The 21113-nt window shown below is 47.2% G+C and overlaps 1 protein-coding gene across 5 annotated transcripts in view; it reads right to left on the bottom strand.

The window, feature by feature from the left end:
- Nucleotides 1-3023: 3023 nt before the first annotated feature.
- The window catches only part of SIPA1L2 (signal induced proliferation associated 1 like 2), a 214622-nt gene continuing 196532 nt past the window's right edge, over nucleotides 3024-21113 (bottom strand). For 2 of the 5 annotated variants that reach the window (XM_059397310.1, XM_059397311.1), the window contains 5 exons: nucleotides 18992-19123; nucleotides 8346-8399; nucleotides 7657-7780; nucleotides 6433-6514; nucleotides 3024-4359 (listed from right to left, as the gene is read on the bottom strand). In XM_059397310.1, the coding sequence (XP_059253293.1) occupies nucleotides 4213-4359; nucleotides 6433-6514; nucleotides 7657-7780; nucleotides 8346-8399; nucleotides 18992-19123 (539 nt within the window). In that variant the 3' untranslated portion in view covers nucleotides 3024-4212. The remainder of the gene's footprint in view (nucleotides 4360-6432; nucleotides 6515-7656; nucleotides 7781-8345; nucleotides 8400-18991; nucleotides 19124-21113) is intronic. The other 3 variants (XM_059397313.1, XM_059397312.1, XM_059397314.1) reach the window with 3 other exon arrangements.

Here is a 21113-nt window from a genome sequence, read left to right as displayed (position 1 = left end):
GTCAGCACTCACTCTAAACCACAATTCCAGGTTTCTCAGCCTCATATTTTTATACTAGGAGCAAGTCATTTTAATATCCCCATATTCCAATATTAACCAGTTATAGCGCTTCATGAAGAAGTCATCAAGAGTATTATTCTTACTGTCTTTTTATAGATATCTCTTTGAATCTATAGATAGGAAGCCATAGTTTTATGGCTCTGAGTTTGATGAAGGCTTTGGCTATTGATAGATAATCAATTTTTGCATTTTAATGGGCTAGCAGAACAACAAGTGTCCTGGCATTTCAAAGGAGAATTGTGAGGTCAGCAAAAGCAGGCCTGGGATTATCCCCCTCCCAAATTTAACTTGTATTTTTAATGAACCACCTGCTCCTTGATACAAATAGCAGGATGGAAGCCTCTAAAATACAAATTAACTCTGTCACATAGTTGACTGGCCTTAATACACAATAGATTACTCCATATGGTTGGAAAAAAAACCTGCTGAATATTAATTATTCCAAAGTAAAAAATAATTCTAGTGGCTATATTCCAATGTTTAATTAGTTTGTACTCGGTGAATGTTCCAGAAAGTCAAAGTGTTTCGTCAGTGAAGGGTACATTTTGTAACCAACAGTGTTCACTAGGATGCCAAGTTGCACAAAGCCACATGTAACAGAGGTGTGTGAGGAGATTTTTCTATGGCTTGGCTGTTGCCTGGAAGCGCGCCTTTGGAAAAACTTGAACAGGCCAACATCATCCTGGCCATTCTTTGGCATGACCCTTTAGGGGTGGACTTGAGCGATGATTTACTCTTTGGCCAGTGTAGACTGAGAAGTATGTCTTCAAAAAAAACCTTCTGGTTTTGTCTGCAGGTACACGTTAGGAAGGTGGGATGGCTCTCCATTCAGCTAGGTTTTGGTCAGGTTCCTCTTTTCTCTAAACAACGTCAACATTTCTGTCTGCTTCATGCCCTCTATAGCGCATGCATCCACGGCTGGTCAGTGACGCTCTCAGGCCCTAGCCAAGGACCACCTGTTGGTAAGCTTTTATTGAAGGTTGGCCAGATCTACGGAAAGCTCTCTGATGAACATGGTGCCCAACCTTTCTTCTGATGTTTAGGGCTTATCCCTGAATCAAAACTCTCCCTTCTGTCTCCAGCCCATCAGCAGCTCCGTGGGGTCTATCTTTCGAGTGTGACCCACTTATTTCCTCCACCTGTCCCACCTCACTAGCTGTGATTGCCTACCTCTCCCTGGAACCGATCTCACATTTAAAAAAAATCTGTTTATTAGTTTGGAGAGAAAGGGAGAGAGTGAGTGAGCACAGGGGTATGGGCACAGGGAGAGAATCTCCAGGAGACTGGCCATGGCGGGGGAGCCCGCCATGGGGGTCAATCTTGCAACCCCGAGATCATGACCCGAGGTGAAACCAACAATCGGTCATTCAACCAACTAAACCACCGAGGCCCCTGGTCTCTCTTTTCTACTCTTTCTCTTATCCCAAGGGTCAGTCAGCTATGGTAGCCTGAAAGCTAAGAGTGAATGATCTTCCAGCTTTCCAGGGTAATCAGAATTTAAAAATATTAAAAATACTAAAATATAAAGAGACTAATTATTTACTATGTGTCCCCACACAGAAGTTTGCAGATACCTGTCCTAGGTGGTCTTTTCTCCTTCAGAGGTCCAAATAGTCACCCACTTCATTCATTCATTCATTCATTCATTCATTCATTTTCCTAATAGTTTTTTAAAAAATACAGATCTTATTTTGCACTTTCCTGCTTTAACAGTCTCCTTTTGACTTAGAACAAAATCCAGACTCTACCATAGCTTGTAATTCTTTGCTGATCTGGCTTTACCTATCTAACATGTCCCTATCACTTCCCCGTTACTACTTATGTTCCGTGCATCCTGATTTTCTACAGCCTCAGGGCCCTTGGACTCTGTGGCCCCTCCACCCAGAATATTCTTCCTCCAGCTTCTCCTGGCTGGCTTTCTTTCCATCTTCAAAATCTCCCACCCATAGGCATCTCCCCTGAGCTCACTATGTCTCAATCCCCTATCTGTATAGAGGGAGTGCATCTAATAATTATCCCACAGGCTGCTGTGCAGACATCAAAAGGACCAGAAGGGTGCCTGGCACACAGGACCCACCCAACAATGTCAGCTGTTATAATGATTATTGAAGGAATCTATCCCAGGCACTCTGTATCTCTGTCTCTCACATTTTGAAATAATCTTATGTCCTTCCCCCCATACAGACTGCATACCCCTGGCAGACGGACCCTGCTGGGTCTTGACTCCTGTTGCTTGGCTCTTGGGCTCCTGGCACAGTGCCTGGCACACACTGACAGGAAAGGGAGGGGGTGGAGACTCTCTGGTTCACAATGTCCTGACTCCCTGAAAAACTGCCTTCACTAGAGGCATTTTGGAAGCATACTTCAAGAAACAGCCTTAGGAAGCCTATTTGTACATCAGAGGAATGTTAAGAATATTTTTACTACGCCTGCTAGGTGCAGCCCAAAAAGGACATCCCTTGTAGGGTAAGTTCTAGAAATCACTTTCCTTCCTCCAAATCCTTGGTAAAACTTCTGTTCTCAGAAGGTTGAGAACTTTGTACCTTACCAGGCTCCCTTCCCACTTGGGCCCACCGTCCGCGTCTTCTTCATTCTACGTTTGATTCAAATGTATAGTTTATCTCTTCCCGATTATTTTTCTAATTCTTACTCTTTCTGCCTTCTGTATTTTCTTGTAAGCAACACCCAAATTCCTGGCTGGGGTAAATCATTTAACTTGAGCCTCAGTTTCCTGAGTTGTAAGCACAGGAATCCTGCTGGTGAAACTCACAGAGAGGAGTGTGTGGACACAGCCGCTATGGACATGACTTACTCTTTCCTTCGAACGAGTCTGCGATTCGGTAAGAAGGTGGCAAAGCAGGAGTCAGGATTAAGACACTAAATGACCCCAAACGCGTTCTCATACACTCTGGTTACTGACACAGAGATGCTACAGATCTACATTCACCTGACAACACCGTGACTGATGTGGCCTCTTTTGAACATTTATTAAAAAAGCAAAATGTATGTTCATCTCAAATAGAACAGTTAAAAATGGTAAAGCAATACAAAGGACTTGTTACTAGCAGCATCCAGTTGTTAGAATTTCCCGCCCTGCTTCTGCTCTGTTAGGGGCAACCTCGGCTGTCCAAAGCTTGCTGCTGCCTACACCTCCCTCGTCGTAGCACGGGTCAAACCAAAGTTTATAAAATTAACAATTTAAGGTTAAATAAGCTTAAATAAGGGCGTTAAATACAAGACACTTCCTCAGAGCTTCTGTACAAAGATAAACAAATTTGGCATTGTATACATGGGATTCTGCTGGCTCCCCGCCAACGGGAGGTTCTAGGAGGTTCTAGGACGTAAGCAGGCGTGCGCTACTCTCAGCAGAGCGTTAACTATACACAGTGAACTAAGAGTCGAAGGACTGCTTACTGAGCCATATACAAGGCATATGTATCTTTTTTTTTTCTTAAAACTCAGAACACTTTTAATATTCAGGCACCATTTGCTCCTGCAAATAAATAAGTCTCTAAACGAACTGCATTCAAACTAGTGTTAAAGACATCAGTGTTTCGTTTTAATTTTCCCCACACGGCTTCTCCAGCTAGTTCCTATGTCTCTTTCTTATTGCTATGATAATGTGGCTGAGAAATAAAACTACTGTACATCCAAAAAAATAGAGCACCTTTAACATTAAAGTATATGTCTGACTATCCGTCTCCGGGTTTATCTTACAATACTAAAGCCCCGACTGTGGGTCAGTTGCTTTCACCATGGCTACCAGGTCACCTGATGTGCGGGACGCGGAGCCCCGCTCTCTCCCGTCTCGAGGGACGCCCGCGCCAGAGCACCGGGGCCCTGGAGTCCCACTCAGAGGCCCCAACCCACGCCGGGGCTTACATTCATCTCGACACCGGGAGTTACATTCACGTGCACACGGCCTCGCTGTCCCCGCTGCGGTCACCACATGGCTTCCAGGAACGAAGGGCCTCCCTACCCTGCGGGGGTGGATGGTGCTGGACGGGGTGGGACTGCAAAGACAGGTACGACTGGCGGCAAGCACACGGAGAAACCACGCGTAGAAGAGTTCCCGGGAGCGAGGGGCAGGGGGGCGCGGGGCGTCCCCCCGAGGCCCATCCCCATCGCCACCCCCGGCGGGCCAGGGCCGGGTTACGATTTTTTGTCGATGGTGTTGAAGAACCACTCGGTGAACTTGCGCAGCTGCGCGGTGGCCGTCTGCGACTCCTCCTGCAGCCGCCGGTTGTCCTGGCGCAGGTGCTGCACTTCGGCCTGGAGCACAGCCTTGTCCTGCTTCTCCTGGGGGGAGTACACACAGACGGTGTCACGCGCGAGCTGGCCGTCCCCTCCCCCGGCGGGGCTCGGAGCACCCCCTGCGCCCGCGGCCTCTGCAAGACCCCTCTGCCCCTTTTGCTGTGACCCGCGGAACTGGGACTCCGCCATGAAAGCCTTTGAAACGGTCAACCTCGTGCCTGAAACTCCCTTCATCCTCACACCTCCACATGAAACCCCGCTCTCCCCGGAGGACACTGTTTTCCCGGCTGCTCGCTAAGGGGAGAGAGAGGTCCACCTGTTGCGGGAAGACGTGGGGCCTGGCATACAGCAAACAGCTTATCCCTCCGTGCCTGGGGTGGGGGAGGGGGTCTTCCCGAAAACTTCAGCTTCTCTGACAAGTGGGGCATCAGGTTACAGGGCCTGCCGCCCCTGCTCACCGCAATTATCTACTCTTGTCTCCATTCCCTCCCATCACTAATGGAAGGTTCTAGAATGTGGTTTGCTTTTCTTCTCTCCCCTACCACATGTCATGTTTGTTGATGATTCCAAATCCAATCCAGTCTCTCCACCACTTCCTCCCTGTGATCCGGAAACCCACCCCTCCTCAAGCCCTTTCCCCTGGCCACACCCTGTACCTTGCCATTACCCATAAACCACATACCTTGCTCCTGCTTCAGCCTCCCACGTCCTGACCACCACCTCTTACCCTTTTAGAATCATCTCTCCAGTATCTACTCCTCCAGTAATTATGTAATGCACCAGTCTTACCTTATTTTTGCTGTCCGCTGCCATGACAGCATGTCTCCTCACCCACTCTAGGTCCCTCAGTTTAATCCCATCCTACAGACACCCCAGGGGTTTTGTCTCTTTATCTCTCTCCTTGTCTTGATTTCCTGTCTCAACTCTTATATATTCAACTCTTTAACTACCCTACACCTACAGTTGGAGGCAAGGGGATGTCCTGGTTTGCTTAGGACATTTCCGGTTCTAGCTTTGTAGATTCTGTATCCTGGAGCCGCCCCACTGCAGGCAAACTATGACAGGTGGCCATCCAAGTGGGTGAGAGACACCTAACTCCGCCAACAGATGGTCGCTTTAACCGAGGCTGCAAATTCAGGTGTACCTTCAGCCTTGCTTGGCAAATCCTATCAAGCATTACCCCGTGCACTTACACTACTCCATACCTTACCCTCTGACCGCAAGTCCCTCCTTCTCCTTCCCCCCACCACTCACTCTCAGCTCATGACTGGGAAAAAGAAACCATCAGAGGGGAGCCCTGTCAACCTATCTCTGACTATATGTGTGTGACCTATGTATGCATGGGAATGTGTTTGCACACACACACCCACAGTGCTTTACCTACAAACCTCCCCCACTCCGAATCAAGGCCAGCCCCCGCCTTGTGCACTAGGTCAGGGCATCACCCCCCGGCTCTTCCCCCTGCCATTTTCTCCTTCGCAACTGGATCATTCCACCAGCGTTGACACTGGCTGTAATTTCTCCTTTCTTCAACAAACACAGCAGTGACAAAACACTTCCTCAGACATCTCCCCGCTGCCCTTCCACTGTCACACTCTGTTCCATTCCCATGGACAGCACAAGGCTATACAGGGCGGGGCTGATGATACAACAAGGGCTCAGCAAATTAACTTCTGTGGGGACCGGCCACACACACCTGGACATGCAGGGCAGAAGTTGTGAGGGTCAGGTAGCTGACTCCATGGGAATACAACAGCTCAGGGAAAACAGGCTTTCCGGTAGCAACTAACTCCTCTCAGGTCAGCTCCTGAATTGTTGGTACAACTGATCACTCACTGAACCAAAAAACACTTGCCTGTGTGTTTCTACCTTGCTCTGAAGACTGGCGGCCCAGAGGGGTCACCCTTGTGCAGTCCTATTTCCTGCAATTCTTGGGTCCCCTTAGAGTGAAAAAATATAAGCTACAGGCTAGAAACGAGAATTAGACCTTAGGGGTCTCTGTTTGGCTTTGACTAGGGTGGTAATCTTTCCTGAGCATCTTCATTTTTATTTCTACTGGTTGGAAGGGGTGATTGTGCAGGACAGACTTCCGATGGTGGCTCGCGACAGGTCCCTCACCTTCCGAAGGTCCGTCTGCAGCTGTCGGAGAATCAGCTCCAGCTGATTGACCTTCCCCGTCAGTGTGGATGGAGACCGCTCCCTAGCGAAGAGGGGTGGGGTCAGAAGGACTCAAGGTCATCCAAGTACAGAAGCACACTCCATATTTTGTTGGTAAAGTTTTCACTCAAAGAATTTGCTTAGAGCCCAGTGAAGAAATAAATAATATTATGTCAGATTTGGAAACGGAACTTATTGCTGTTTTGGTAGAAAATCCCTTCTGCGTCTCTGTTGATTTAAAAAGAGATTCAGGGGGTGCCTGGGTGGCTCTGTTGTTAGGCGTCTGCCTTCGGTTCGGGTCATGATCCCAGGGTCCTGGGATGGAGCCCCGAATCAGGCTCCCTCCTCGGCGGAAAGCCTGCTTCTCCTCTCCTACTCCCCCTGCTTGTGTTCCCTCTCTTGCTGTCTCTCTCTCTCTCTAATAAATAAACAAAATATTTTTAAAAAAGGGATTCAGAACCTGCAGGCATGTATGTTGGTAACAAACACAGAAGATAGATTATCTAAATCAGTTTAGTCAACTGAGATTAGGTAGACCACTGAGGTCCTGGGAATCAAATAGAGATTCGATTTCCCCAATTTGTTTTTCTCTGTCAAGAAAATATCATAAATGTCATTACCAAGATGAGTGGGCCAGTTAAGGGTCACACGAGTTCATATAAAAGTTGGAATTAGGTAAAGAATATAGACCCCGTGGGCGATAAACATGCCAAGAATATAGGGCAACGAGATGGTTCTTCCGGGTGAGGCCAGGGTCAAGGACCAGGCTGCTGGGGGGAGCTGTGCCCTTGGCAGGCCTGCACGTGCCGCCTGGCAGCAGGAGACCTATCAGCAAAGTCCCTGTCTGTTGGGGGCTGTGGCAGCAATTACCGGCAGACGCAGAGCCAGGCCCCCTCCTTCCCTCCCTCTGTCAGACAGCCTTGTTGCCATGGGCACGGGGTGACATGTCTTGGCAGGCAGGGACCGCCCACAGCAGAGCACTTCTGCTGCCAAGTGCCGCCCACCCCAGCAGGGTGGGAAGCAGGGGCAGCCCCATGCAGTCCCGTATCTGGATCCTGAAGGCCCTGGGGAGTGCAGCTGGAAATGATCTCCTGGTGGCCTGTGGCTTTGCTGAACCTGCTACTCAGGGGGCCTGGGGAGAGGAGTAGGGCAGGGGTGTGGGGGGCTCCCCAGGGACTCACATACCCAGTCGTGTCCATGAACTCTTTGCCGCTGCCTGGGTCTACACATAGAGGAGGCTCCTGCGCGCCTTCCAGGTCCTCCCCGTGCTGCATATCGGTCAGGGTGCAGAAGGATGCCACTCTCTGGTCTGGGGTGGGGTGGACACACACATGAAGAAAGTTTAGTATTAGCCACAAGGACATGTTTGTGGAAGGGAATCTAGTTGCTGACCTCAGACACCCCGCCCACCCCCCCATCAGTGACTGCCCTGTTTTAAACAAAACAAAGAAAAACGAACTCAGGCAAGCTTCTGGCAATCAGAAAGCATCAGGATTGGCTGTCCTCGGGGGCTATATGACATGCGCACATCACAGCCCCGGGGACGATTAGCAGATCCTGGATTTGCTAGCTAATTTGCTTTCTTCCTTCCACATCCCAAGAAATGCCAAAGCTGCCGGCCGGGTGCGAAATCATGGCGTCGCAGGATGACAGGGCTGCTTAACAGGACCGAGGGGACGGCCCCCTCCTCCTCCAGCGGGCCCCAAACCTGGGTGGGTGGTGGGGAGCATCCCGGAGACACAGCAGCCAGGACCCACGTCCCCTGTGCGTGCCAACCCTCCGAGCTCAGGGAACCATGCAAACGTGCAGACACGGGACATCAAAAGAAAAGGTTACAGCACATCCAGAGCCCGTGGTCAGCCCCGGACAATCACCTAGATAGGACGAGTGGTGACAGAGCAGCCCAAGTTCTTCATCTGAGTCAAGACCTGAAATAAGATTTAGAATTTCCTATGAACAGTGGTACCTCGATGCACCTGGAAGCCTCAGCGGCCCAGACAAGACTCAGATAGTGGGGTCCTGGAAGAGCCTACGTGCACGCATACGTGTCCTGCTGCATGCGGTGTGACCCTCGACAGCCAGCAACACGTGATGCTGAGCAATGTGGTTCCACGGTGCATGTGTCGTGGTCCCTGATGGATGCACATGCTTGTAAACGATGAAGAGGAACACAGGCGAGGTCAACTGTCAGAACCCCTGACCATTTGGGGCTCACTTAAATGACCCGCGCCGTGAACGTGAACCTGGTGGTGAGCGAGCTGGGCCACAGACTCTTACTAGAAACGGCAGTGGTAGCAGTGGACGGCACGACTACCCACCCTTCTCCCAGCACCGGACCATTTCTAGTCTTGGCACCCGCACCTTCACATTCAGCGTTTCCCGAGCTAGGCAGGAAAGGGAATGGGATATTCTTTGAAACAGGCACCAGCCTGGCCCAGCTCTGCGGGCTGAACATGGACCCAAGAGCATTGGTCCAGAAACGCCCAGTGGTATGCAGAAAATCAGTCCCGCGTTTGAACAACATGGAGGTGAGAACCGGGAATCTATACCTAATTATCCACCTCTCCTGAACCCTGGTGTCGCTTTCCTGGGTGCCCGAGCACACATGTGCATCTATAGTCAGAATGCGAGGGCGAGAGCAGGTGGATTAGTGCTGCGGTGTCTTTTTCATATGATTTGATTAATGGCTGAGAAATTGCACTCGGGTCCCAGTCAGGGGTGCTCTGTTCTTAATTTATCCCACTCCGTCTCCCTCTGGCTGCTGAACTGGTCTCCTAATGAGGCTACCTGCTTGTCTGGTTGACGGAGGGTCTCGCACTTCGTGTTAATCAGAAGGAATGGTGGAGGCTTCCAGGGCGCATGGAGGAAAGTGAGCTACAATGCCACGGGCACGGCGCTGGGAGCTCCCACCAGGGGCCCGGACCCTCCTGGCAGTGGCGCTGAGTGCCTTGTGGGACCACAGGGCATTCTCCAGCCTCACAGCCCGCTTTCCTAGATCAGATTTCCCCTGTGACAGGGACAAAGATGCCCTTCAACGAATATGTCTATAAGGCTTTAAGGATGTCTTCCATACCGCAAACCTACAAGATGACGGGACATTCTGGAACCATGCGTTCCTGAGAGAGGATCACGTTCCCAGTTTGGTTCTGACTTGTAGGATTTGTGCATATGAGGAAAGAATTTGTAAATTAAGACTAACAGCACAATCTGGGAACTGCCTACTTCTACACATGACAGGATGGGAATGGCAGACGTGGGGGCAGGCGTGATGGGGCACAGTGGCCGGGGCCAAGCAGCTGCAGGGGTGGGGCAGGGAGGGTCTGGGGTTTCCATGACATCCAAGATAACCCTCTGTTTTGTGAGGATCCTGAATAACACTTCACACTTAAAAAAAAAAAAAAATCAGCGGCGGATAGATTTTTTTTCTACAGTAAATTTACTGACAAAAAGGGAATGTCAAAAAAGATAAAGGATTTAGTTTCCTCACTCTTTTAAAGAGTTCCATGGACTCGTCCAGATTTTATGCAATTCAGTGATAATTTGGTGAGTTTCCATCTTTCTTAATACACTTGAGTCTGACGGTCCAGCTAGACTATCCGGATAAAAATGTCTTCGCTTGCTCCATCCATTTTTACCTTAATTGATTGAAATATCCACATATTTGATAGAAAAAGAATTTGCTGCTGGCAGTCCCTCGAGCATTCCTCTGGGAGGAACAAGGTCCTGCTGGTCAGGAGGCAAGAAGCCAGAAGGGGTGTTTTGCCAGCAATGTCATTCCACAAAGAGGACTTCACTTCGGATCTAAAAAGCTGGGAAGCTGAAATCCCAACAGAACGCTGCTTGGTTGAGTCCAGACTCTTAAGTGCTCTATAAAACAGAGAACCTCAGTGCCAGAACCTTAGTTTGCAGTGGACACTTTCTTCTTCCTGGGCTTATTTCTGTGAGGATGAATATTCAGTAAGCTGGTAGTTACAGACATTGAACCCAGCGGCACAGACGAAACCGTAAGACAGGCAGAGGGGTGTGACCTTCATGAAAATGGTGGCTGCGGCAGAGATGATCCCCCACAATCTACACAGATAGCCGTTAGTCCTTCTTCCCATTCTTCTGTGCAGGAACATTGGACTCGGGGGGAGGGGGACATCTGGCATGGGGTACACACAGAACCCTCCACCCCTTTAGGCCACCTTGGAAAAACCTTATTTCAATGCAATTTCTGGTTGGTGCGTTTGGCACCACGCCAGAGGATGAAAGGCCAACAAGATATTCCACACCAATCTAGAGCTGACTTGGCGAGCAGGAAGGCCGAGCCTGCATCGGGGGAAGAGGGCACTGATGGATTAGTCATGTCTGCCAAGGGCGTGGATTAGGTGAATGGTATGTGCGCTGGATACAGGCCAGCTGCAGGGCCAAGCTGGCATCAGCGGGGAGGAGGGCTCTGATGGATTAGTCATGTCTGCCGAGGGCATGGACTAGGAGAAGGGTATGTGTGCTGGATACAGGCCACGCACGCCATCCAAGCACGAGGCCCTGTCCAACTGAGCCCGTGCCCATAAACAGAGCTCTTCCAATGTGGCTCTGCTATCACTACAAATGACAGAGACACTAGGGCTTTGTAGCTACATGGAGCAAATTCAAGGTGCTGATACCGAGTGCCATGCTTATCAGATCTCGGCAAGCTGACTTCTGGCAACCAGGAAAGGGGAAAAAGAAAAAAAAAGGCTATACTGCACTTTAGACATAAATGATTTGGCTTAAACATTTTGCAGCCTGTACATCAATGCTGCAAGATAACAGTCTTGAGTCTGCCTCTCAGTAACGAGCAAAGAGAAGTGCCGGGATCATGCCTCATTTGAGATACAGCTACTGTTGCAGGCCCGAGACAAAATTTCCGTACTTTTGAGATCATTTAAGTCAATTTACTATATTAAATTAACTTAGCATTTTTCATCTTAATAGCACTTTTCTGTTTTATTTTAAAACCAATTATGTCACTTTGTTTATGCCTGTACACACACACGTGCACGCACACACAAACACACACACACACACACAAGCTCTGTCCGTGTTCAAGGACCAGTAACTTCAACCATTTTATCAAGGTTGAGCTCCTGCTTCACAACTGTAAACAGGGCTCTTTGTAAAAAATGTGGCTTATTAGTCTCTGTTTAAAAACCAAGGGCATATGGAGCATAATAGATTGAAAATATAAACTTGTACTTTCTTGCGAAATACGTTTCCGCGGACTATTTCACTCCCACAGTGGGGCCTGATAATCGAGCTTTGACTCTGCACTTATCCTGTGCACAGACACTTGGGACACGCACACCTCCGTGTGCCCGTGGGAAGACGGCAGCTGTCACCACCAACCTGGGGCTGGAATCCAGAGGAGAGAAGGTGGCCTGTTGTTGGCTGTGGGATGCGGCAACCCAGACTCTCCCCTCATTCATTTGTAATTTAACCTTTTAAAGCCCGTTTGCATTTAAAACTTTATGTTCAAGGACCCACTGCCTACCTGAGATGTTTTGATACATGAGCCCTTTTGAGGAAACTCCACTTGCTTTCCCCTGCTTCACCGCTGGACCCACAGCCAGCTTTTCCAATTGGGTTTGTTCCCTGCCCACCCTGGAGGGGGATGGGCTCTATCCTATGCATCCCTTGGCGCGCACACACCTTTCAGTATTCCACCTAATAAAGGGAATGGGGCTGGCCAGGCCGATAAGCGATGATTACTATCTCACATAGATCACTAAAGAGTTCTCACGCGTGAAGGGTCACAGCTCACCCCCAAGAAACAAAAGGGCTGCACACAACAAGACACACTTGAACTGTGACTCTGCCCATTTTTTGAACTTAACTGTTACAGGAGAGCAGAATCTGGGTCACAGACCCGTCCCTCTCCTCGACTTAATCTTCTCCCTCACAGGCCTATGGAGGAGACGCCTGTGTTCTGACACTTGGTCGGATGCGCAGAGTTTGGTTATCTGCCCATCTCCAGTGAACAGATTTCTGGTCAAGGGTGGGTCCCCCTCTTGGCTCTACCTGCATATGGTCGTACTGTACAAGGAGAGAGATCGTTTTATCTCTACGATGATGCCAGCTGTAACAACTCCTCAATGCTTCCCAGAGCGTGGGGCCATTTCTCATCTTCCCGAGGTGTGAGCTGCTAGCTCATTATCATTTTGAATTTACATGTGTGATGGAACATTTTTCAAATACTTATTTTGTGATTCTGCTTTTGTGGATTGTGCGTCCATATGCCTTCACGGGTTTTCTTTTTTTTAATCAGGGATTTGGTGTTTTTTACTGGGTAAGCCCTTCCACGCACTTGGGATGGCCTGGTTTTACCCATCACGTTTACTACAAATCCTCCCCCACATTCCCCTGTTTATCTAAATGTTCTCTTTCAAGTTCATAAAAATGTAAGTGTTTAAATACTTTTATCTGTCCACATTATATTTCGTATGTTTACTCATTACCCAATAATGAAAGCATTACCTTGCTTCCAAGATGGTAATCCTATTTTGCTGTTTCTACAATTGACTTTTCTAAATCCTAAATCCAAGTGGCATATATAAATTCCTTTCCCATTTAATTCTAAATTTTATTCAGATTTTTGGTCTGGGCTCTTCCTCTTTCTCTAAAAGGATTAATTTCTATTTTTTGAATCACTACTATGCTGTTTAATTATTATTGATGTACAGTAGACTTTTTTTTGGTGGGCTACCTTTCATCTCTTTCCCACAGGATGCAGTTAAGCTCTCTAATATATCCTTTAGATATCTGAATTGAAACTGTATGAAATCTACAAACTCATTCAGGAAATTCATTGATTTGGCATCTTTATTACAGGTTTCCTACCCATTCTTATCTTTACAGATATTAGGGCTTTTCACTTACTGAAATGTCTTTTGGTTTTTTGGATTGTAACTGTAAGGATGGCTTAATTTCCAAAGAATGGATAATCTGATCTTGCAGATACAGCTAAATGCCCTTTGCTACTGTTCTGGTGGGAGACTGTCCACAAACATGGTTACATGTCCATGGCAGCCGTTACACCAAGATGCAGAGCCTAACTCCCACCTCTGGTATGTGGGCTAGACTTCAGCATGTGGGGGTATCATCATGTTCTGAGTCTTCCAAGATGAGGAGGCCCTAAGACATCATGCAGCTTCTGCTTTTGCTCTCCTGATTGCCCTGATTCACATGTGAAGAAGTAAAATCACCCTGCAGGAGAGAGGTTCAGCCAGAGCCCAGTGGGACATATGAGTGAAGTCCCCAGTTCCAGGTGAGCACCAGCTGAATACAGCTGCTGGAGCGACTCCAGCTGAAACCACAGGGAACAGAAGAACCACCCAACCGAACCTAACCAACCCACAGAATCATGAGACATAAATGATCCCAAGACATTCTTGTTTCCAGTAATAAATGTTGGGGTTGTTGTTTTTATACTGAAATAGATAACTGAAAAAAAACCAACAATGTTTTGAAACAAGGCTTAAAAAATATGAAGTAGATTTTAAAGTATCTCACCTAGTTACTTTGTTTTATAATCTTGGATAATTCCTTTCTTCAAGTTCTATTTTATTTTTTTAGTTCAAGTGTGATGAACATACAGTGTTATGTTAGTTTCAGGTATATAATATAATAGTTCAACATTTCTATACATTTTTCAGGGCTCATGAACACAAGTGTCCTCTTGATCTGAATAATATTTTACCTTTCATATTTTCTAAATACAGAGGCATATGTACAAATATTTTTTTTTAATTTCAAAATTTATTCCTTTCTTCTTTGCATTGTTGGTATAAATGTCCAGTACTTCACTACAGAATGAAAGGACATGATCTCAAAGAAGACCCTCTTTAGCTTTTTCACAGCAGGTATTTTCTGATAAACCATTTTCCATTAAGATTATATAACTACTTGGAATGAAGTATATCTTTTTTGTTATGTTTTAAAGGAATCTCTCAAATCTTAATTTTTATTAGAAATAGGTCCTAATTCTATTAGATATACCCTTTTTAGGAAATTGATATGATAACTTTTAATTATTTCATCTACTATAACTTTTTATAATTAGAAGTTTTTCTTTTATTAAACTGGCTAAACTCTCACCAATAACAATGGATAATCTTTTCAATTTCCTCCTGAATTTCATCTAAGCTTAACATCATGATTAATGACTGAGATTGTCTTAGGATTTTTCTTATCTTGTGTCTATCAGGAAAGAATCCTCTGAGGATGGACGGGTAGCTCAGTCGGTTAAGTGTCTGCTTTCAGCTCAGGTCATGATCTCAGGGTCCTGGGATCGAGCTCCACATTGGCCTCCCTGCTCAGTGGGGAGCCTGCTTCTCCCTCTCCTATGGCTCCTGCTTGTGTTCTCTCATAGATCTGTGTCAAATAAATAAAAGAAAAAAACTTAAAAAAAACTTAAAACTTTAAAAAAAAAAAAAAAAAAAAGGAAAGAATCCACTCAAGCATTTATTGGCTGCTTCTGAATTTCAAGAAAAATGTATACAGGGACATCGTTATTCTCTGAAGCTTTGAAAGCAATGAATTCTAAGTATATTAAGTTTCAGGTGACATTTGGGATTTGGGGATACTTTTAAATAACTTTTCAATACCCTGCATATTTGGGCCATTGAGAGATTCTTATGCTCCATCCCATTTTCCTGCAAGAAATAGCCAAATATTGTATCCATCTTATTTCTTATTTCATTCCTTAATTTTTTTGTTTCTCTTATGTGTTGGCAATTGCTAATCTCTTTTCTCATTTCAAAACTTGTTCATTTGTATTTTCCAATTTTAATCAAATTTATATTGCTTTAACAACGTTCTAAGAAAAAGTAATCATTGGTTTTATTTATAAATTGCACTGAAAATTCACTTCCCAGTTCACAAAAGTCTATTTGATTTCCTCCCTTTTTGTTTGCTTTCATAGCTTTTATAGAACCTTTTAAAGTATAGTTAAGTTGCTTAATTTTTATGTTTTTTTTTCCATCTAAATAAATGTTTCTGAAAACAGTACATTTTTGTTTAAGAACTACTCTCTGGCTGCAGTCCAAAGATTTTAATAGGTAACATCTTTTTATCATCACTTACAAAAAAAGAAAAAAAATGCCCTCGTATTCCCAAATGTGGTCTAGAATAGTGATTATGAGTTACATTAAGAGTTCCAAATGCTGAGAATTTTTTGTTTTTCTTCTACTTTTCTTATTTAATTCTATTTTCATTGCCTTGTGGTCAGAAATGTATGGAAATGCTCCTGTCTTTGGAGAAGTTTCATTCACAGTAACAGAGTATCTGCTACGTTCTGCGGACCAACAGGGTTTGGATATATTTAAACAACCCTGACTGGGCAGATTAGTGTGGTGATCTTGTTCTGTTTTTTTTTTTTTTTTTTTTTTAAGATTTTATTTATTTATCTGAGAGAGCAAGAGAGTGAGCAAAAAAGTACAAGTAGGGGGAGTTGTAGAGGGAGAGGGAGAAGCAGAGCAGGGAGGCCAACATGGGGTTCCATCCTGGGACCCTGGGATCATGACCTGAGCTTGAAGGTAGACGCTTGACTGACTGAGCACCCCCCCCCCCCCAGGCTCCCTGGCACTGCTCTATTCTTGAATGGTAGGGACAAAATATCTAAATTCTTACACTCCCATATCCAGTGTCAATTCTGGCTCTTAAACAAAGGTAAATACATCACATGCCAAGGTGAGGGACATAAACAGATCAATGGGGAGGAGGCATACCTGCTTGGGTGAATCCCACTGATGGGTTCTACGAGGGTCATGGTATCAATAGGCAGACACACTCCATTCTGGAAGGGCATTTTCAGGTGTGTTGACCCCTCACATCGGTGTCTGGGCACAGCATTGTTCCAGAGCTCTGTGAGCTCTGTCGGGCATTCTGAACTGCCTTTATTAGCTTGTAACAATTAAGCAGACACACAGGGGACTTTTATGGACTATCTTTATCATGTTTAGTCTATAGCTCAGAAATAGTTCTGGGAACTGGTACAAAAAGATCAAGTCATTGTCGGGGCAACTGGGTTATCTCAGTGAAGACATTTCTCTGTAAAGTGCTGAGGTGACTGATGATGTCCCCTCACCACCACGCCAGCTTGTGTCAGGGCGGGCCTGACACTGACACAAGGGAATCTGGGGAGCAGAAGTCTGGAGCTGCAAATGCCCAACTGTGTTTTCCTAAGCGGGCTATTGTCTTGCTGCGCGGTGTGCTGCCCTGCAGAAGAGCACTGAACATTACTGTAATTTTGAAATACAATTTGTAAACATTTGGAAACTTCACAAAGGTCAGGTAACCAAAGTCCTCTCCCCTGGCAAGCAGAATCCCATGACCTCTCTGTTTGGCTCGGGTGCCATGCCCCTGAGGCACCAGCTATCTGGTATTTCCACGCCATGCTTTTTCTCCTTTATGGGGTGCCAAGCCCCCCCTAGACTCTAACTTCAGCTCAGAACACTCTGATGAACAGGACCACAGAAGTGGAAGTTTAATACCATCAGAAGCCTTACGTTCTTTGGTAAGGGTCTTCATTTAATGGACAAGAAGACTGAATGAAGCCTGATGCGAGCAGTCAAGGACCTCCGGGGATTACTGTCAAACATTCATTGTTGGCCCAAAGTGTGGCCATTATGGTAGTTAAGGGACTTGTCCAAAGGCCCACAGCCAAGCTGTAGTGACTGTGACCAGAGTCCCCGGGTTGGGACCTCAGTCTTGACTGGGGGCACCATTTTGCTTTCTCCACTTCCTGCTCCTGAAAAGATCCATTTCGAAGCAGTGATTTCATTCTGGAGAGGTAGACAGGAGCTAAACAAAGAGATAAATGAGTGTGTGTGTGGGGGGTGTGGATCTAGAGATAAGCTGATAAATATTGTTTTAAATCTGAAAAATGAGGATAAAATGCAAATGGACCTCCAGAGGTCAGAAACTATGCCCTGAGTTGGTACAGCTCAGGGATCCTGTGCATTTGATACCTATGCACTCTTTGGGACTAGCTCTTCTTATTGAGTTATCTCACTATGTGCTTGATAAATAAAGACAAGATAAATAAAACAACCAGCCTACTCTCGAGATACTCATCACCTAATAAGTAGACACACTCAAGTGAATAAAGCAGAATTCAGCTTGGTAAGTACAATGCAAATATTTAAGCAGTGGAGAACACTGCAGAGGACAGAAGAGATGCTCTTATCAATCTCCTGGGGGCAGTAAGACAGCACACTGTGTACAGAACATGCCAGAGAAAATGCTGTTCCCTGTTGCTTGGGTTGCTCCGGACAGAGGTAAAGATAGCACTCCTACCCCTTGGGCTAGGTTGCATCTAGGTCAGTTTGAAAGTCCAGGAAGTAATGGGCCTGCAGTTCTAGAACCATCTTCAGGTCATGTCAAGGGAACAAAGGCTGCGTCACAGAGCAGACAGGGCATACTGAGGCTTCCACATGGAATAAGTACCTTTAAGGAGGAGAACCAAGGACCCCTTACTCTGATTAAGGGAGAAGTACAAGCCTGTTTACTTTGCAGAAATTTCCTAACAGAGTCTCCCTTTCCTTATCTACTGAAGCAAACGTCCCTGGTGTCTAAATTAGCCTGTGAGTAGCTTTCACCATCCCCGCACCCCCAAAGCTTAGGACCAGAGACAATGATCCCAATTCCTGAGAGGAGAGAAGAGATGGTCTGCTCCAGTGGCCGCAGCCCCTCCCCTGAGGACGGCCTTGAACATGGAACTCGACAGCCCAGTGCATAGAGATTCTCAAACACGGCCCCACTAAAACAGTCCTGCCTCTCTTGTCAGTACTGCCAGTCACCCAGGAGCGGCTGTAATCCTAGGAGAACATCAGCAAATGGCCGGTCATAATCCTAGGCCGTGGGTTGCCCCCGGGCCCACAGGTAGGGTCCTGACGATGCGGGACAAGCACCTTCCTCGTTTGGGTCTGCCTTTACCTGTGCACTGGAAAAACGTATTTCCTATGGAGCAGCTTTGACCTTCTAAAATTCACGTTGGTGTGGCAGCTGGTGGGGCCCTGAGACGGGTGTCCTTCCAGCGACCAGCAGCGACCGCACAGAAAGCCGAGGTGGGAGAGCCAAGGGCTTGGGTTGCACAGATCACGCTTTATCTGCCTTTAGGACCCCCCGTGTGCGCCGGCCCTGCCAAACCAGGCCCCCTGACGGCACCTTCCCCTCCAGCTCCGCTCATCACACTCAGGAAAGAGGCGCTCTGTGTCCTTCATATTCACCTCCACATGGCAGGGAAGAAAACAGAGATCAAAGGGGAGAAGTGACTTGGCCTAGGTCATAGCTGTGGAATTCAGCTTTGGAGTCCTCTGCCCAGTACTCATGCCATGACACGGCACCGTCTCCCTAAGGAAATGTCCTTGGTCACAGCTCAAGCCTGTGTTTTCACCCACAAAGATGCACCAAGTATCCAAAATCACAACTCAAGATAATCAATACAGCCACGTTCCCCATGTTGCCACCCCAGGCCCTGGAGGCTTCGAGTCTTTACCTTCGAATGCCCGTGCCGCGTCCACGAGGTGGGACCAATCTAAGCCCGTGGCCGTGTCTGGGAGGGGCATCAGGCCAGGATCCGCACACTTGGACTTATCCGATAAGGACCCATCGGAGAACCAGAACTCATCTGAACAGAGACAAAGCCAGAGCATCAGTCGGATGGCAGTGTGGGGCATGGGCAGCCCCTCCAAGGAGCTGGGGAACTTCTTACAGCGGGTCGCCTGCCACCCATGAAAAGGGGACAGTACGCTGCAGTCATCCAAGAGCACACGGCTGGGAAGATGGAGGTGTGCAGGGAAGCCAGGACCTACACACTCACTCAGAAGTCGGCCAGCGACACCCCAGGATGGAAGGGATTTTAGAAGGGAGCGGTTCTGACGGGACAGTGCTGAAATCTGGCAGCTTCCTTCCAGACTGGGCTTCTCTGGAGGACATCCATTCCCGTCTGACTAGCTGCAGCACTGATTCCTGCTTTCTGCAGGCATTACTTCCCTTCCAGTGCTGCAAACTTCCACCATACACACAGTGTGGTACCGTCTCCCTCTAGACTGATGGTTTAAAAGCTTCCAGAAGAACACAGTATGTACGCTGGACATCAGACAGTCAAGATGCCCTGAACATATTTATATATTTCTAATTACAAAGATGCAGGAAGACTAACTTTGCCTTCATTAGTGACGGTCTTTCCTCATGCTTGGCATGGACACGGGGGTTGGACTGCTTGGCTGACTCACGGAGCTGGTTCATCACCGGGTAAGCCAGAAACCCTCACCGTCCAGCATGGAGTTCTCCCTGTCCTCTGTCTGTACAAATGGACTTTCTAGGTTTTTCTTTTTCACCTGCCATCAAGTGACTTGGAATTTTATGTTATTGATAAAATTAGTTGTTAGAACTCACTACACATCTCAGGACCAATTTTTCAAAGACTTCAGCCCGGACTGTCTCTGACAGGTCTCTTCTGAACATGCCCCAAACGCGGCATGCAACTGCCTGTGAACACATCTGCCTAATGAGACCAATCAAAATAATGACCACCTGGCTGTCTGAGCCTGCAATTAAGGAAGGGGCATAATTAACCCAGTGCACCTGTAATTTTTGTTCCCACACCCTTTGGGGTAGCTGTGAAAGCTGGCATCTGGATGGAGAATGAGCGGTGGTGTTTGACCTTGACTTTGACGGGCTCTAACGGTCTTCCACCTGCTGGACACCTTCACAGGCCGCTCTCAGCCGACCTCCACTCGATGCTGCTACACCCCTGCAACCACTCTGTTTTCAGCATTACCATGTTTAGCTGCGCGGACAGTCCATGGTCAAGGGAATCCAGTTACGGGGGTTCTGTCCACACAGCTCCTGCCACTCTCCCTTTTCACGGGCACATCTTCTTAGAAATAAGAACCATTTGTATTGTCTACCTGCACAGTCTTCGTCCAGGCCAGGGAGGAACAGGGAGCCACAGAAGCAGGAAGCTGGAGTGCGAGCCCAGAGAGCAGGAAATCCGCACTCAAGGCTGCCTACTCTCCTGGCGGGTTCTCTGGAACCCAGGGAAGCAGGAGCTGAGCAGAGCTGGGCTGAAGCCCCTCCCAGGCCTGGACCAGAAGTTTAAGGTTCAACCCCCAAGGCAGAAAGGTCTGGGAGCCCTGGGATCTTCAATCACTTGCAAATCACTTCCTTTGTCTCCAAATGCTTTGGCTGCTTTGCTTAAAGAAGGTTTTTCACTAAGAGTACAGGGATTATCTGACTAGGTAGCCCTGACCTGTGTGATAATTTCCATGTGACCAGAGCTCTTCAGGAATTCTGTTAAGAGTGTGGCAGCCCTGTGAAGGGTGCACCAGGCAGGCTAGAACCTCTTTGTTCCTGGGGCAATTCCCCCACCCCTTCCCTCCTCGGGGAGGAAAACAGCAGGGACTGGTGATTATTCAGGAAAATGAACACTTCTGTAGCAGTACACTCTGAGAGTCACACTTCACTAAGAAATGCCTTTATAGATACATAATCCTTCACTTGAAGTTCTGGCTTCATAAAGCCTAAAATCAAACCTAATGCATGCTTGCAATGTGAACTCTACATTCTCCCTGCACCCCGCCAGGCAACAACATCCTTCCTGGCTCTCACGGAGC

Source organism: Mustela nigripes, chromosome 4 (genome assembly GCF_022355385.1).
Source record: "Mustela nigripes isolate SB6536 chromosome 4, MUSNIG.SB6536, whole genome shotgun sequence".
NCBI classification, from domain to species: Eukaryota; Metazoa; Chordata; class Mammalia; order Carnivora; family Mustelidae; genus Mustela; species Mustela nigripes.
This window is presented reverse-complemented; position numbering and strand designations above follow the sequence as displayed.